General features: G+C 40.2%; 1 protein-coding gene across 1 annotated transcript in view; it reads left to right on the forward strand.

The window, feature by feature from the left end:
• The first annotated feature begins 12,851 nt into the window (after positions 1-12,851).
• The window catches only part of CRYBG3 (crystallin beta-gamma domain containing 3), a 70,086-nt gene continuing 64,216 nt past the window's right edge, over positions 12,852-18,721 (forward strand). The window contains 3 exon segments of the mRNA XM_017731420.1: positions 12,852-12,861; positions 13,283-13,397; positions 13,773-13,851. Coding sequence (XP_017586909.1) covers positions 12,852-12,861; positions 13,283-13,397; positions 13,773-13,851 — 204 coding nt within the window.

Raw genomic sequence — 18,721 nt, forward strand, 5'->3', positions numbered from 1 at the left:
TGCTGGGGCGATGGGACATGGGGGCTCCCTGGGCGGTGCATCGAGCACCCCCGGCCCCGCCAGGCTCAGCGGAGTCCCTGTGGAACCTGCGCTTGCTGGGAATAGCCCAGCCCGGGGCTTCTCCGCCGCCGCAGTCAGCGTGCTGTGCCCCTTCCTTGGGGACTGAAAGCAGGGCAGGGCGCTGAGGTCTCTGAGGGGTTTGAGGGATTTGTTTGTTTTTCCTTTTCAGTTTTCACACTGAAAGTTTTCTTTTGGACTGGTGTAAATCAGGCGTTAATGAAACATAAATATTACTGATGTGTTTAAGTCTCAATGCAAAATTTGTGGTTTATGGAAACTTGGTTATTAATTTTTTTTTTAGTGCAGGGAGACTTTACTAGATGAAAAGATTTGGAAACTTCTTGTGTATTTGTTCCTCTTCCTTTTTTTCGGATTTTTTTTCCCTTTTTATTTTTTCTACTGGTGACTGATTTCTGTCTGTAAGTAGGAAAGAAGCACAGATAAGTTTCCTTCAGTTGCTCAGGCAGCCTCATTGTTGGCCCAAGTTAATGAGCATATTTTTGTGGTGAAAAGGTGTTAACTGCCTAGGCCTTACTTCCTCGGGTGTAATATTTATTTTTTGCTTTTAACATGTTGGTTTTAATCTGAGTCATTCCTGATAGTGCATAGGTTTGTGTTTAAACTGACAGACAGTAAATACTGTTTAATCAGATGGACAGTGGCTATCGCAGTAGTTCTTTCAGTGAAAAGCTTTAGGATCTTGCATTGCATATTCTCAGCAATCATGGGAAATAAAGAGCCTGTTGGTGGCTTACACTGACCATCTTAAATGGTCTTGTAAATGCACCATGAGGATTTTTAACTTTGGGCGTTTTGTTTTACTGAAAGCATTTGACATGCCAGTACACCACCAAGGACCCACTGGTCGTTTATAAGCAGAAAACGTTGCTTTTTTATTTCCTGAAAAAAAGAACTCAGGAGCAAGGCTGCTGAATCAAGGACATCTTTACAATTGCTGGAATATCGTGCCTATTTTGTCTGGCGGGGGTGGTTAAGATATGGGAGAAGGAGAAGGTTTGGATCTGGCTGAGGACCTGGAGAGGCAACAGGAGAGGTTTCATCGCATGACTCCTTGCCAGCTCCCTACAGCTGTAGTTTGGGGTAAACAAGAAAGCCTAGCGGTCACCTTGCTGAGGAGGAGAGTGATGCCACTTCAGTGGTTTGTGCACTAAATGGCCTATCTGTAGGTAGCACTCATGGCAGACCTACTCCACTTAACTTGGGGCTGCAGTCTAATCTTTATCTCAATCACAGTTTCATTTCCTGCAGCCAAGAGCCTTTTCTTTATTCGGAAGCTGGGATAGTCCACGCAGATATGAAAAGGCTCTGGCCTCTTGGCCGCGTTCTTGAGCTCCTCCCGAGGTTCGCTGCAGGGTGGTGGCGGTGCCTCCTTCCTGGAGGAGGAGAGCGAGAACCCTCGCCATCCCGAGTCCCATTTGGTATGTTAAGGAGCTTTTCCTTGTTGTGCTGGGCTGCAGCGTGGCACGTTAGTCAGGAATGCTGACGTTCTCGTATTTGGTTTCCACTGGCAGCCTTCTTCACAGATTAGCGTAATTGCATGCATTATCCAGCGCCGGGCTGGGATGAGTGCCGCAGGTTTGCTCCTCGTGTTTATTTAGCGAGCTCGGCCGTGTAGCAGCATGGATCGCTGAACAAAGCACGAGTGCGGGGAGGGGGGATCAAGGCTGCTCTGGTTGTTTGTTGTGAAGGTGTGGAGTGCGTGGGCGAGGTGGGAATGCAGCTTTTGTGAAGGGCTCGGAGAAATGTATGCACCGGCATGGCTTCCCCTTCAGGTTATCAGTACGGTGGGACCAGACTAAGTATGAGAGATATATATAGAAAGAAACTTTTCTAGTGAGGTATTTTGCCTACTGATGGATTTCAAAACAGTAGAAGACCTAAGTAAAGGGGGCAGGAGAGGGAGCAGTATATTGCATACCCTCTGTGTGCCTTTACTGACCTCTGGAGACATGCATCACACTTGATGTCTCTGCAGAACATGATGGTTTCCCAAGTTTTAAAAGCATGCAGAAATGAGCCCGTGTCTGTCCAAAAGTCATTCTCCATCTGCTCCCGCAAATTAGGCAGTGGTGGGTGGCTGGAAGCTGCCAGCTTTCCTTACCCCAGCTGCAGAGCTGCCCCTCAGCTTGGTAGGGGATGGAGCTCTTGCCCACTCATGCTCCAGACCGTGTTCAGATTTACCTGTAAAAACACAAAAGCCAAAACCCAAGCCTACCGTGACCCTGGTTTAGAATAGGAGGAAGAGGATCGGGGGAATTACATAGTGTGTTAATCAATGTCTTAGACTCTTCTGAAAACCTCATTTGACGAAGAGCTTATGTTAATAACTTGCCCTTACAGCAATTTGTAGCTCTGATGAACATGAGACTCGCTAGAGGCTTGCTTGCTTGCTTGTGGAAAAAATAAGCTGTGCAGATTAGTTGCAAGTTTTGTGGCAGCAAAAAGCACAGTACATGTCTTAAGAGTTCACTTGTCTTTTACATAAAATGTAGCCAAATGGAAAGCATCTCCCACCCAGTGCTTGCCTGCTGCTTAAGTGTTCTGCAGAGTTGGGGCTGCTTTGAGTGGCTCTAGTGCTCTTCATTCCAGGTGTTTATCATTGACCTCCATCCAAGGAAGTTATTATAGTTACAGTCATTATGCTCTACTGGACTATTTGCTATTTTCAGTAATACACAATTGGTTATTGGTTACCACAGTGTTTGTCCTGGAGCAACCTACATCTCCAGGATGACAAAACCCAGTGGCATTTTCACTATTCTAATAGAAGTCTTAATTTTTTTTTTTTTAAATAGCTAATACATGTATCTTTAGTCCATCTAGAAGAAGACACAGCTTTTATACTGTAAGTCAATCTACTGCAGATTCTTTCAGAAATGTGTGGCTTCTGTGGCTGAGCAATTGTTCTTTTGTGAATTAATGTGACCTTTCAGGGAGGTGTGATGCTTTTTACTGAGGTACCATCAAAATGTCCTTTAAACTATGGGTGCATTTTATGAGTTATTCCATGCAGTGTTTAGCAGGTTCATTTCAGATTTCTCTTTTTCCCTCCAAGTGCTGTTGGCTGGTCACAGAACTACCAGTGCAAGTTTGGTTTGTCAGGATGTTTCATCTGCATTGCTGAAGTATACCAGAGATATCAAATAGGGAAGAGCAACCTTTTATCTGGTTTTAGAAGGGTTTTGGGGAGCTGATTTGTTTGTTGGGTTTTTCTTCAGGCTGAGATTGTTGTTCCATTCATCCATTAGTTTCTAACTGAGAGCTTTCAGAGATGAAGAACTTTGTTTATTCTGCTTGAGGAGAGATTAGAGTCTTTTTCTTCCTTTGGGACTTGTCAGTCATTGTTCCTGTTTACAAAGAACATGTATTTTTGTAGTGGTAAAAACTGTGCATTTGAGGGACTGCTGGAAATTGATGGAAAAGGGAGCAATAAATTGCAAACCTGGTTCTTCTGAAATTACTGCCTCCTGGCTGGGTTGGATTCAGATACCATTGGCATCTTTGAAGAAATCCATTGTCTGATGGAAAAATCAGTCTCTGCTTTCTAATAAAGAACCTTTTCCTTTCAAAAGTCACAGAAGGCTTCTTTGTGGTGTTGTTAAAATTTGGCTTATTTATGTGTGTACATGAGGGATGATGGTTTGTGGAACCAGCAAGGGCAATATTCCAGCCATATAGAAGAATTCAAATTAGGCTTGCCTAAGTAAGGTGCATTATGAAAATTTCCTGTACATTTGTTAATTTGGGGGTTCTTTCTTTTTTTTTTGCTTCCTAGATTTATTTATTATGACTTCCATTGCAGCATAATTCAAAATAGTATGAAAGGCCCTGATTCAGCAATGTACCAATGTGGTTGCCTATAATTAAGCAGGTAAATAGTTCTGTGCACTTTAGTGGGTCTACTTGCTTGATTAGAATGAGGCACATACTTGGATGTCTCGTGGGACTGAGACCAGGAGGAGCAGGGCCAGCAGCTGGCCATGTGTGTGAGAGACATTTCCTGAAGGAAATGTTACTAGAGTCTTAATTATAATAGAAGTGCTCTTTGGAAGAAACAAAGCAACATTTTTTCCACTATTTTAAATGTTAACAGCGTTGTCTCCTTTTCCAGTTATTGGCATAAGTGCTAGAGTTAATGCAAAAATATTTCCAAAACAGCTGCAAGTCTGTGGTTTTAAGGAACAATTTTGCCAAGGTGAAAACTCCTCAGTCTTCTCCTCTAGTGAACAAAAGGCTCCCAGGTGGGAAAAAAAGAAAGATTCCAAAAGATGTTGCTCTAGGGATTGTATTTCTAATTGTTGTAACTTCTTAAAAGGGTGGAAACCCAGCTACTGCTTTTAATTTCTGAGGGGCTTTTGGATTTCGTACGGTTCAGTTAGTATCTACTATTATACTTGCAAACAGTAGCACAGCACTGGGTTGCTTAGGCTTTAACTCAATTCTTCTGGTATATTAGTTTTAATTTCTAATATAATTTTTATCTATTTTAACTGGCTTTGCAGTATCGCTTTTGAAGACTGAAGGTCGGAAATATTGGTTTCCTTACTCATTTCACTTTCTCATGTCAGTTTTCAGCCATGAAATCTAGTCCCTATTGGTGGTGTGTTATTGTGATTTCATGATGTGCCTTATTTTGAAATAGAATGTTGTTTTTCTGAATGTTCCACTGCTTCTAAGTTGCTAAAATATTTTACAGAGGGCAGTATATCTGCTTAAGCATTTTGGAGGTCTTGAGGCCTACGTGTGTGAACCCTTTGTGGATCTGCACTTCACCTATGGACAGTGTTGTGTTGGGAAAAAATGTAGGAAGAAGTTATTTCTTGTGAGCACATGAACAGAAAAGGCAGAAAGAATTGCAGTGACAACATGCTTTTTTATTTTAATCATCAATTGCAGGTTGCAAATTTAGCCATAAAATTTATTTTGGTTGGACTGGAAAATGCATGCCTTCAAAACAAAAGAAGCAACTTTGGTATCTGTAGGATGCTTCCTGGTGTATATTTTGTGAGTAAAAGGTGGGAGTTGTGGAGAATATTTTCTTGGGTTGAATTAGTAGCCCTCTGTACCTTTACCAAGAGTTTTCTCCTCCAGCCTGACTAGAAGAGCTCGCTGCATTTTACTGGTGACACCAGTCTCTCTTGCTTGTTTTTTCCCAGGTTCTTTTTCTTAATGACATCTTTTTGAAATTCTGGTATGCTCTGTATATCAGGACAACAGTTGCTGCTGCTTTAAAGCCGCCCTGGATTATTTTTCTTTTAATATCTCCTATTTCCATGCCTTTTTGTAAGTACCACTGTTGGTCCCCAACCCTGCAAATATGCCATTTGAAAACAGATCTATTCTTTATGAATTTGATAGATGAATAAAACTATCTACAATAAAACTATCTACAATAGTTTGTAGATCTGTTTCTGATGTTATACCAAGTTTTTGTGTTAGTGACCAGTAACATATCTGTTTCATAAGAATGCTGGAAACTATCTAACCTATCAGACTGGCAAATAGGGAGCAGATTCCACAGCAGTGTTACTGTTACTATGCCTGACAGATGCCAGAAGAAAAACCTTGATGTAATCTGGTATAATCACGCTGCCCAATACTGGAGTAAGCTCTGCTCAGAAACATTTATGTTTCTTTCTCCAGCCTTTGTAGGGCTGTTCAGTTCCCTCACACGTAAAACAGATTAAGTTATTTAGCAAGGGTCGTGATATTTATTTCACCTAGTTCTAGCCTTTAAACTTAAAGGTACATGTTCAGTGTAATGACATGGTTTGGTTCTTGAACTTTTTTCATGTAAACTCTCATTGTAAAATGTGGCCTATCTGCGATTTTTCTGATGTGTTTATGTTCCATAATATTTTCAGTTGCACATTTTAGTCTACATTTTATACTAACACACGTTGTGTAGCTAACATAAACCATGTAACACAGCACTGCTATTGCAGAAGGTGAAGCTGACCCAGCTTTGCTGCACAAGCAAAGAGCAGTATGTAAATCAGCAGCAGAAACAGGTCTGAGAGGAAAAATTGTTTCAGTTAAAACAATCCAAATTGCTTATGGCTGTCTGTAATCAAACCAGTTTCGAAATGAGGCTAGTTTAATTGAATATAATACATTTTGTGCTATTTCAACACTTAATCAGCAATTGTAACACTTCTTCTGCCTAAGTTCCTGCCTTTTCCTCCTCCTTGCTCCGGTTTCTCCTTCCTTACCTTTCGCTTTCTTTTCCTTCACTTTGCTTGTTTATTCATTTTAAATGAAAAAGCAGTTTTCCTTTCCTTTGACCCTCTAATTTCAAACTCAATAACTTGTTTTTATAATTTCCATTTGTCTTAATGTCTTCAGTTCTCCTCCCCTCTGTGTGTGGCCTAAGCTTAAGCACAGAAGCAGCAGCCAGAAACTTCGCATTCAAATTTCTGTGCAAAATTCTCCATCTCTCTTTAACACAAGCCCCAAGAGCCTTGTCAGAGACTAGAGGCAGATTTTGTCCCTGCTGCTGCTGTTTGGTTTCCCAAGAAGTGTGTTAGCCTTGGGAATCTTGCTGAGAGGTTCACTGAAATTTTTCATTTTGGAGCTTTTCAAAAAAGGGCAACATTGTGGTTTTGGGGGGAGGGGAACAGGAAAGAGGTTTTAATGAATTTAATTCATTGGGGGTTTTTTTTCTGCTAAAATGAAACCATTCTTATTTTCTGTTAAATACTTACATATTTTAGCCATCACTTGATGCACAAGGCAATTCTTTTTATTCAGTTGATTTTCTAATGTCTTGTTGCCACTGAGCTTTACAGTAATATTTTCCTTTCAGTTAATTTAACAAATGGTTACTGTACCCTTGCTCATATTCCTCAAGGTACATGCCAGAAGTTTGACTCTTAAAAAATTGACTTTTTAGATTAAGTTCTGATAGTTCTCCTGGCTGCACAGCACACAAATGGCTTCACAGCTGTGATGTTAATGCCTAGAGGAAGGTGTTTCCCTTTCAAGTCTATTTTATTTAGTTGGATTAAAGGAGAAGGATAGGAAAATTGTTTTACTAAGTCTCCCAGGCAACCTGAGCAGTTAATAAACATGGTATTGATTGTAACATCACTGAAAGATGGGAATTGTCAAGTTCAGTTTTGTTTATGAGATGACAGCTTCACTTGACAAACTGCTGAAATACCATCCTTAGATGCTTAAGACTTGGCACTGATGCTCCACTTAAAATATTTGCAAGTGTAATGGCAGCAGGCTAAAACTCAACATACAGAGGAATATTAAAAAAACAGATGTAATAAATAATTTTCTACTTGATCTGTTTGAAGAAAATGAAAAGTTTGTGTTTTTGAATGTATTTTGAATTCTTTGAATTTAATAACTTCGCAGATAATGTAAAAGAGGACAAAACTGTAGCATGTGAAGTTTGCAGATGATGTGATTGAAAAGTGTAGAAATCACCATGTAGATGACTTTGGAAACAAACTAAGTTGTCATGGTTGACAGTCCAACATGAGCTGCCAAAGTGATGGCTCAGAGAACAAAATATGATTGTTGGGTGTATACACAACAAAACACATGGATTCCGTGGATTCTTTGGTTACTGGAGTACTGAGTCCCGTTTTGGTGTGCATGATTTATCATGAGAAAGATGCTGGCGAACTAAAAAGGGCTCTGAAAAGAGCTCCAGAACAATTTGATGTCTGGAAAACCTTCCTCAGAATAAAATGAAGTAGCTCAGTGGCATTAAGTTTTGAAATGACAGTGTTAAAGTTTGAGGAATGACTCTGCCTCAAGGAATATAACTGGAAGAGAAATCAGAGTTAAGTGCTTTATGTTATAGTAGAGCTGTGACTTCAAGAGGTTGTTTGAACCCAAGACTTTTATAATCCGTCCCACACAGATGTAGAATGAGTGAGAGATGAGGCTTGACAAGTCAGAATAGTAAGCCTAATAAGTAGTGAATTTAGTAGTAGTTTACGTGGAAAACTCTTATTTACAAATGTGGTCGATTTTCCATAGTTTGTTGTTTTTCAACCAAAGCTCATAACTTCTTGTCATGTGTTAAAGGCTTGACACAGGTCTCCCTTGGTGAAATTTCATAATCTAGATTATGCAAGAGGCCAGCTGCAGTAATCATAAAGGTCTGTATGGCAAGCAGGGTAACTGTTACATATATATAAAATATTAATTTAAAAGTCTGAATTTTTAGCAGTCATCTTTTAAATTACCACTTGGAAACTGGGACAAAGAAGAAACCGATACTAAGCAACCTATGGCTCTTGGCAGTTTTATAATAAAAATTTCATTACTACTGCTGGTCTGTGGATATGGTGTGATAGTCCCTGTAATGTGCTGAAACTTCATGGAGGTATTGCACATCTATATTTGATGGTATTATTAGACTTGTGGATTTCCACTCATTTACATTCTTCAGGGAGGCTCTTGCACAAAGGAATTTTAAAGTACTAGGTGATGAAATCCTTGTTAACAATCTCTCTGTTTCTCCATTGAAATATCGTTCTGGAAGGTCAGCACTGAACATGTAACTGTTGGCACAAAGTAAAATTGGAAAGAAATCTTGACATAAAAACCACATCAGGTGTATTTCCCAGAGAGGGGTGTTGGGTTTGTTCTGAGAGAAAGGAAAGGCAGGGTTCAGGAGCTGGCATTACAGCCTAGAATGCTGAAATAAAGAAAGAAAACCTAAAAAACACATTAACCTACGTGAGGTTAAGCGTGAATTATGTCAGTGATCCCAAAAACACATCTTCAGGAAAACCGTTTAGAAAATAACGGGAAGGAGGTGTCACAAGTGCTGTCATGGAACCTGGATAGATGGCTGTGTGGATAGGTCAGGCTGAGTTTGTTGCCATAATCCCACTAAAGCCAGACATAGATGCTTTTTGCCTCTTGGCACCCTGGAGCATCTTTGAGGTTGGACACTGCTTATTCTCCTACCATTACAAGTCATCACATTAAATGGTTTTGGAGTTAATCTGAGGAGAAGACCAGTTAGAAACAAACAATGTCAGTCTTATGTGGTAGCAGGGAGGGTTTGGCTACTCAGGGAGTCATCTGTCCCTAAGAGAGAAGATGGCAAAATGCTGGAGCACTCACCTGTCTGGTTACGTGTGGACTTCACAAAAAGTAAATGCTGGAGCTGCTGCACTGGAAGAGATTTGATTCAAAACCATGGTAGAAGTAGGGAGGGTCATCATCCACAAGTGCTGTGGCAATGCTGAACTGAAGGTCAGCTTTAGTCAGCTGTCCCCATTTCCTTAAGGGAGTGCCCATTAATTTCCCCCTTCCCAAACAGCAACAGGCAGTCCATGCCTTCTCCCCATAAAAGGAACCTCAAATGTCATAGCAATTACTTTAAGTTTTAAGAACTCTGCGTGTGGTCAGTCTCATCCAAACTTGTGTGTTTGTGCTTTATTACTTGTATGTTTCCTGTAGCTTATTGTTTTTTTATCTGTCACAACACATTCACAATCTGCTGCGTGCATAACATGGGTGGGGTGGATTAATAAAGGAAGAAGGGGATGGGCTTTTAATTTGCAAGTTCTGAGGGATTGTTATGAAGGACAAGGATGGAGGAAGCAGACTTCTCACACCATAGAGAGCTGCTGTGAGGGCCTTTTGAAGATGTGATTGTTTGTAATTGTCATGTTCTGTTTTTAGAGGCAGTTGCAAAAGACCTTGAAAGCCATGTACTTAAATATGCTCCATTCAATTTCTTTTTTTTTTTCTTTACTGTAATCCCTCATGTAATCTCTTTTTGTGTGAGCGGCAGTGCAGAATGTGAGCATGTCTCTCTCATAAGAATCTTTAACCTCTCCTTCCAAAGTGTAATGATTAAAAACTTGGACCACAAACCACCTTCTGGTTCAGACACCACCTGTCCAAGTATTACAGAAAGGTCAAAAGAGAGTCAGCAGCAGAGGAACAAAAAGCAATAGAAAATGGCACAAAGAAAGGTTTATTCAGAAGATACCGTTCTGTAACTTAAGTTTAATCTTGATTATTTAAAGAATAAGAGTGATGCTAATCAGGTTAGGCATGCTGGCAAGACAGTAGAAAGAGCAGCAAGACAGCTGAGGAGAAGAAATCCCTCTAACCTTCCTCTAAACCTTTGCTAAAGATTAATCCATCTCTGTTGGATGCACTAATACGTAAGAGAAAAAGGAATGTCTAGCAGAAATAGCAACAGAAGGGCAGTAGATCACATATCTGAGAGGCTTGGGTTTCTAGAATTGTGACAGCATCTTTATTACTCTTGAGTGTTGTTTAGTATTTCCATACCTTTTTTCTCTCCTCTTTAAATCTGTAAAATGAGAGTAATACCTGTCTAAATATGTAGACAAGTGGTTGTGACAATTTGTAAATGACTGCCTGGATAGGTAAGAGGCCCATGGAAGCAAGCTGGCATGGCAGAGGTGTTTTCTGTATTCCTAAGATCATGCTCTGCTCTTTTACTTCTTCAAAGCAAAGGCAAGTCGATTCAAAACTTGGGTTAGTGGGGGCCTATTTCTGGGTGTATAATGTAACACCAGAAGTTTGTGGAGCACAGAGTTGAAGATTAATTCATCTTCCTAACTGGACCAGTGCAAAATGCTCTCCTGAGAGGTGGCTGGCCTATCTGTGGGTGGTTAAGCACAAGCCTAACTTGATGTGCTGAGCTGGAGATAGCATTGGTGGTACCTGCTGTGGCAAAGTGCTGCAGAAAGGCACTGCTCTGGAACAGCCTAAAACTCTGTGGAGCCAAACTTCGTAAATACAGATGTAGCCCTAGTTCACAGTGATGTCATGGATGCAATGACAAGAAGAGGGAAAGCCCTAAAATTAGTAGGGAGTTGTTAGTGGGGATTGATAAGCTGCATCATGTGAATCAGATGAGCAGTAGCCGTTCTCCAGTCCCAGGCACTGAGTGTGGCCCAGCCCCTGTGGCTGTGGTGCTTAGGCTGCAGAAGGTAACCTTGGCTCTTTGAGAGAAACAAAGCCATTTTATCCTAAACAACCCACAAGCCCTGTGTGCAGCAGAGAAGCTTTTTGTGCTGGAGACTTACAGCTTTTTGTGCTGTAAAACTCAAACCATTTGGTTTCAGTCAGAGATCCTTTTAGAACTGGGCCCTGGCTAAGGGGAGAAGAGGTTCACACCAAGCAGCGTCCGTGGTGATGTGAGGGTCAGTGGTTTGTCCTTCTTGTTCCTGCTGTTGAGTGACATTTGTTGCCCCCTTGTTTGTGCTGTTAGAAATCACTGCACTGTAAACTGGATCACAGGCTGGATTTTTCCTCATGGAAACTTCTGCCCCCCACCTTGATTTTATCCAAAAATGTGGCCTTACTGAGAGTCCTTCTTAGCTGAGTTAAGGATGCAGAGAGATAGCTGAGGTTGAGGAGGAAGGAGTGGAGATTTCTAAAGCTGGTTCTGCTGACAAAGTCAGCATGTTTGAGGAACTACACCCTAAAGCAAAAAGTTAAGGAATGTAGAAACGCTAGAATATAAACCATGAAAGGGTGTGGGGAAATGCTTCCATGGTTAGGGTTATTTTATGTTGGAAAGTAAAGTTTTGATCCTTTTTTTTTTTTTTGTTACTTGTTGATTTTAAGCTGCTTATCTGCTGAATCACATTCTTTCAGTTTTGGTATGTATGCTATGGAATTTCTATGACTAGCTAGAAGAAAGTAATACAGGCATGTATTTCAAATATAAACAAGAAGTAGGAAAATGAAAAATGTTTTGTGGGAAAAAATACATGATGTAAAGGGAAGAATATGAGCAAAACAAAGTGATGGAATAATTCAGCACTGGTAATGTGTGCTGGCAATACTTAATGAAAGCAAGGATCTCATTTGTGGTCTGCAGACCAGTTCCGTAAGGAGTGATACACTGAACTCAGGAAAAATGTTTGGTAGAGATCAACCTCATTATTTCACTCTTAAGTCCAGGGAATTCTTGTTCATGTGAAATGTATCAACATCAGGAAAAGCCATGCAGATCTGAGAAGAGTGTTTTGGTTTTTGGTTTGGTTTTTTTTTTTAAACCAACAACAAAACAAAAACTAGGAGGAAGAAAAGAGGTTTGTGTGCAGAGGAACACTTTAATTAGTGTGCCAGACTGCCCAGAGTGATTGTGACATCTCCTTCATGAAACACATTAGCAGCAGAAGAAATTAATAGGTTAGAATATTAATTCATCTGCTCTGTGTTCCAGGGAGGCAAAGAACAGCCAAGACTTTCTGTCTGATGCTCTCCCTGAAAAAGCATCCTTGTGTTTATGAATGCATTATGAAGGATTACCTAAGGTGATGTGAAAGTACATGGTTTTCGACTTGGAGATGATCTATAAACGGGAGGAAGAAGCTTTTCTTTTGATGCATCTGAAAAGATGCGAAAGATCTTGAAAAACTTAATAGCAGGAGATTTCTGATCTCATTTTTATTCAGGGAATGCTGTCTCTGAGCAGCTGAGAAGGAAACTTATATTTAGTCAGGGTGGCTTTTGTATTCTGTGTGTATATCAGTGTATATTGAATGCAGATGCCTAATCCACAATAGGAAGAAAACTTTTCATTTTGGGAGTTTTGCTGAGATGTGCTTACCTGTGGTTTGCAGTCAGGAGCAGTAGAAGTACAGCAGCACCTAAATTCCTTCTCCAAATCCTTGCAGAATTTCACCAAATTGCAAATAGTTGGTTTTTTTGTTTAAAAAGCTTTCAGTTCATCTCTTCACACGAGTTCAGAAATAAGGGCTTGTGCATTCGTCAGTAGCGAAGTTAAACGTTTAAGACTGATGACGAAGGGTATTCAAAGTGATTATGAATTAATTTAAATACTCATATATTGGTACAAAGTTATTTTTCTTCATGTTATGGTACACAGTGCAGGAACTGATGTCTGTCATTAACATTACCTAATGTTGTCTTTGATAATGGTTTTGCTTTTAAGTTGCTTGTAGGATAAAGGTTTTTATTAAAATGTTCTCTGCTGGATTGTGATTAAGGATTGTTTTAAGAATTGGGGTTGGGGGCAGGGAGTTGGTTCCCTTCATTCCAAAGATGAGCCCTCAAACAAATTTGAATGAATTTGGTGAATTTCTGATAAGGACACACGTGATTTTGGACTTCTGACTTTGAAAATGGAACAGCAGGCGTTGCCTTGGTAATACACATGTACCTGTTGTCCCCTTTCTAAAATTCCTTGTGCATTTGCATGGCCCATTAGGCATATTCAGTGAAGAACTGTTCAATGTGGTGGCTGTGATTTGGGATTCCACCTGCCAGAAGTGCATTCCACTTGCTCACAGCCCTCGGAATGGGGTGTACCTTGTAGCTGCCAGGTGTGCCAGGTGGTCCTGTGGCAAAGAATGCTGCTGTGGTAGATCATTGTTCAACTACAGTTGAAAAATAATACACAGGCATGGAAATCTTGTTATTTTTCAGCTGGAAGAGCTGAAATTCTGTGTGCTGTTTCTGAATGCTTGAGTTCGAAAACCTCTGTATGAGGTGCAACAGTCATTTTGTTTCTATCTTCAGCTTTTTGGGGCTTGGCTTTTTCAGTTTCAACATGTGCAGAGTATGTGCTACGGTTTGGAAAATATGTTTTCCTATCCTTCTAACTTAGAGCTCTCTTGTGTTTAAGTTGAATGTGTTGGCTCTTGACTGGATTTGAATAATGCAAGTACTCAGCATTGCAAAACATTTTTGTTTTTCAGTTCGGAAAACAAAGAGAGCGAAGCCATAAATTTAAAGAGCAGCCAAAAGGAAAGCACAACTCTACCTGCACTTTTGAAGGTAAGATTTTTATTGACTAATATTTATTTATTTTAGGTAAAACCTGCCACCTCTGCTTGTGACTGTTTGTTAGAGTTCTGATGTTGCATGGATTCCTGCACTGTGATGTGGCACCTGATTGCCATATTCTGGGTTAGGGTCTACTATGTCAGAGTTCTAATATACATGCTGAAGACAGGAAAACTGTTTGTGCTTCACATTCTTAAAATAAAATTCATGTGTTTACTTACACAAAAGAAGTGGGACTTCAGTGCTGATTCCACATGCAGTTAGCCGGTGAAGAAGAAAACTAATATTTTTATCAATCTATGTTTTGAGGCATTCCTCTAAAGCACCATTTCTGTATAGCTTACAAATATCTAAACAGCAAGTCTTTGCTTGCCTGAAGGTCTGCTGGTTGCCAGCCAAAGCACTGTAAGATCTTTCTGCTGAAATTCGTCTGTACATCAGCTGCTCCTCACCAGTTACCCGTGTTAATCATGCTTGTCTTGTCCTGTAAGCCTTGTACTGCAAGGAAAGGACACGTTCCTCTGTGATCAGGGCTTTCTCCTGTGCCACTTGGCACGCCTCTAAAGTTGTACTTAGATTTAGCCAGCTATCATTGATGCCTTCGGTTTTAACTTTTATATTTTTCAAATCCTGTACTGCTTAGTGTGTCACTCTGAAGTTTCTTGTTGCCTGTTCACTGCTGCTCTCTCATGCCAGGCAGACATAACAAAGCCTCTCCAGGCCTGCTCTCCAAGGACACTCAGACCATCCTAGGCCCAAAATGTGTAAACCAAAAGCCTCTAAAGCAGGGACAAGCTTGGGGAAATTACATCATTAACTGAAGCTTTAATTGGAGAATTAACCCTGATATGCAGATGAACCAAACCTATAAAAGTGTGAAGAACTCGTGACCCGTTGTCCATCTTGTGGTCCATCTTGGCAGTATCCTCTGGCTCCCCAGGGGTACCTTTGAAGGCACTTCAAATAAATACCTACCTTTACTCCCTTACTCCTGTCTAGTCTCTGTTTTTAGGTGGCCTCTTCAGGCATCATCATAAGTAATTATGTACAGGACAGGTGATAACAGCTGTCTTGGCTGCTGTCACATCTTGCCCTGCACAGAGCTGTTCTAGTGACCCAGTCACTAAGCAATTTTGCTTGAATTTTTGTTCATTTTCTAAGTTGTTTTAGTTCAGTGCAGATAATATGGTGGCTGCTTCCCCCAAAAGAGGCTTGGCTGGTCTGCCAGATTTATCTGTAGGCTTCTTAACACACTGAATCTGAGATTTCTGTCCCGTGTTGCATTTATTGGGCACTGATGGTGTATGGAGAAGGAAGTGCTTGGCTTCTGTAGGGCCCACAGTCCCTGTGTAGTTGCATCTTCAGTATCTAGGGACCAATTCTTTGGGTTTCACCAAAGTTGAAGACATTGCAGTTGCCTCTACGAAGACCCCCAGCAGGGTTATTTGCTCAATAACAATTCCATTTTGACTGTGGTTTGGCTACAGCAAGGTGGAGAACAACTTTTGTTCAGAACCCCTGTGGATTCAAGCCAGGTCTGTCAGTTCAGAGCTCCTGGAAAATGCCACTGCACGCCTTCCTATTACCATAAATCATTGATTTTATGCCTTGGAATGCAGGCAGAAAGGCTTCTGGTAAACCAGAGAAGATTATATCTACTATAGTAGAAGAAAATTTTCTCAGTTTTAAAAAAATCTCATTTTTCTGTGTCAGATCAGTGAAAAATTCCAAACCAGATTTTCTTTTGGAGGGGGGTTTGGACTGAGGAAGGGGAAGCATTTAGCATACGTGCACAAGACTTCAGCACTAGGAATTTCGTAGAAGGAAGTATGAATAGGGCTAGGTCTCAAGGAAAAAGCAGGATGTGTAGGTGGAGCAAAGCAAGCACAGCAAGTTTAAGTTACCTAAGAGTATTTCTTACTTGCCAAAAACTAAATCTCATTAATTTTTTTAATTTACCAAAGCCACAATTCAGAATCTTCCCCGCTGAATCTATGTTTGTTTCAGTAAAGTCTTTTACTCAGAACTTGTGTTTTTATAATGCTGCGCTAAAAAATGGTGCCAGAATTAGTGCTGTAAAGTTTTGTTCCACTGTATCTGATCTCCTCTTTGTCTTGCTGTAACTTTTTATTTGATTATATTGTTTTACGCCTATGTTTAAAAGACTAAAACCATGACATGCTCTTTGAAACAATACCTGGATTTAGGAAGAAGGTGTGGTTTTCATGTAACTAGAATGTGCTGGCTCTTCAGCTGTACTGAGAGCTTTGGTCTAACTTACTTTCCTCTTTCTTTAGCTGATCAAAAACTTGATACACTTGACCAGCTTCATATGCATGGTAGTGAGTACTTTTAGCAGTCTAATTTTTTTATCTTGTGTGCACTGAAATTGCAGCTAGATAGTAAAAACTTACTCAGAGGTGGAGAAAGTATTTGTTTTCTGTTGCTCCCCCCAGCCACAATTTTCTGAGGAAAATATTTTTCTGGTTTTTCCTCTCACTGCTCTCTCCAATACACACTGGAAATTTGGTAACACCACATTGGCCAAAATAAACTGCCTTCTGCAAAGATCACCAGGCGGCAGCTGAGCAGTTGGAGAGAATTAAGACTGTCTTAATTGTGGTCTTGGGATAATCTTAAGAGTCTTTTCCAGCCTAGTGTTATTAAAAGATGCTTCAGGTTTTTTCATCCAATCATCAAGGTTACTATGGGCTGACCAAAAAAATGTTGTTACAATAAGTGTACTTTGTGAAGAATGTCTGAATCTAGACCAGTTTTTGGCAGGTTTCCAAGAAATCCGAGCTGTGCTTCTACCTCAGCATTTCAGGTGAGGTAGTGAAACCATGTTGTGTCTGTGTTAGTGTCACCAAGTTAATGAGCCATCCTATTTCTGATGGACTTCCATGCTGTGATTTTGTATATTCATTGGCCATCTCAGCAGGAGGCCAGGGGCGAAATAGCAGAGGATCTGTAAGTCTCTGATTTAGCAGCAAAGGTCGAGTGTCTAAATTATAACTGGGTGAGTGGAGCTGGGAGCTGTGCCGAGCTATGGTAGCTCTTTGACTCTCCTGAGCACTCTAGACACCACTTCTGTACTTTACCCCCATTATTTTTTCCCTACAATGAAATATTTAGCTCATAAAGGGAGGAAAAGATATTTTAATATGCACCTTTTGAAAATATTAAGCCTAATTTTTCTGTGCGCCAGGGGGACTTTATCAATCATCACTTGATCACTTTCAAGAAAATACTACTGGAATGTATTTGCTGTGTCTGTTAATTGATTGCACAAAGAACACCACCCCCTCCCAATATTTATTTACAGATTTTGTTTTGCTTCTGTTTCTTTGAATTAGGGCTGTAAGGGGTGTCCTTTCTGAGTAAACGCTCCATTTGAGCAACGTGATTGTTGAACAGATGGTTGTGTGGATGTAAACAGTTCCTGAAATTCATGTTTACTGTACTAAATATCTGCATTACATAGTGTCCAGTACATGTTAGTATATTATTAACCTCCCCTTTTAGGGCTACAGGGACTTCATTTTCAAAGGGAATACTGCAACAGTGCTCCCTGCAAAAGTTTGTTTCATGGTCCCCAGATATCCTTCCTGTAGCAGCATGCATGGAGGAAATAGCACATTCTTCCATAACCCATTAGGAAGGAATTCTTAAGCATCTCAGCACAGGAACCACTATGTGGGCTCTGTCAGGCAAACCCAAAAGTTCCAAAAAGAAAGTGCAAATTTGGTATACCAAATGTGTAGTTTAGATTTTAGTATTTCAGTAGCATCACATACTCTATCATTTGGTCCATCAGCTCAAGCCTGAATTAACTTGAGACCGTCTCAACCTTCATAGAAAACTCAGGGGCAGAAAGTACAGCAAAGATTATCAAGTCTGCTCCTGTGCCCCAAGGTGAGATCTCTATATCTATGTCACACCTGATAAAAGCTTGTCTGACTTGTTCTCAAAGAGCTCCAGGGATGGAGATCTCTTAAGATCTCTGCAGCCTCACCAGACAACTGTTCTACCAATTTCATAGACCTTATAATTAAAAAGTCTTTTTCTTAACATGCCGTCTAAAGCTTCTGTGCTGCAAATTAAACCTGTAACTAATTGGCCTCTGACAAGTACTCCTGTACACTATGAGCATGGAGAAGAGATTATTCTGTAGCTCTGCTTTCTCACATGAATTTCGTTTCAAGGTAACATAAAGATGGCTGTATTTAAGCAGTAGACATGGTATTAAATTTTGATGGCAAAGACTGCAATTATGTGATAAGATGGAGCCAGGTTCTTTTTGGAGTTGCAACGGTTACAAGTTGGAACATGGCAAATTCCAGTCACCTATATTAATTTTTTTCCCCCCCTTCATTATAAGAATGGTCAGGTATTTAAACAGTTTGCCCAAGTGAGTTGCAGAATCTTTGTGCTTGAAAATACTTAAAACAAAGCTGGATGAACCAGAGCTGCTTTGTGCAGGAGCACAGACTGCATGACCTCCCCAGCCACATTCCTTTCAGCCTAATTTGTGCAGTAATTCTCTGTCACAAAATTTTGCATCCAGTGTGCCAATTTACAAAAGATTTTTTTTAGAAGTCCCATGAAATTGCTGAATATAGGTAGCTGTTCTTACTGAATGTCCCTCATTCTGACTATAATTTTAAGTTTTACAAAAAGTTAGAAATCAAAATTAAACCTAGAGTCTTAGTTAACTACATACTTTTTTGCATATAGCATGGGGTGGGGTTTTAAATTGTCATGGTTTTATTTTATATTGACTTTATTTCAAAAACCTCATCACTTGAAATTTCTTCACTAATTATCTAAGTAATGTCTGCTCAGCCTGACTGTGAATTCC

This window comes from Corvus brachyrhynchos, unplaced genomic scaffold, assembly GCF_000691975.1.
Source record: "Corvus brachyrhynchos isolate BGI_N302 unplaced genomic scaffold, ASM69197v1 scaffold152, whole genome shotgun sequence".
Classification (NCBI taxonomy): Eukaryota; Metazoa; Chordata; class Aves; order Passeriformes; family Corvidae; genus Corvus; species Corvus brachyrhynchos.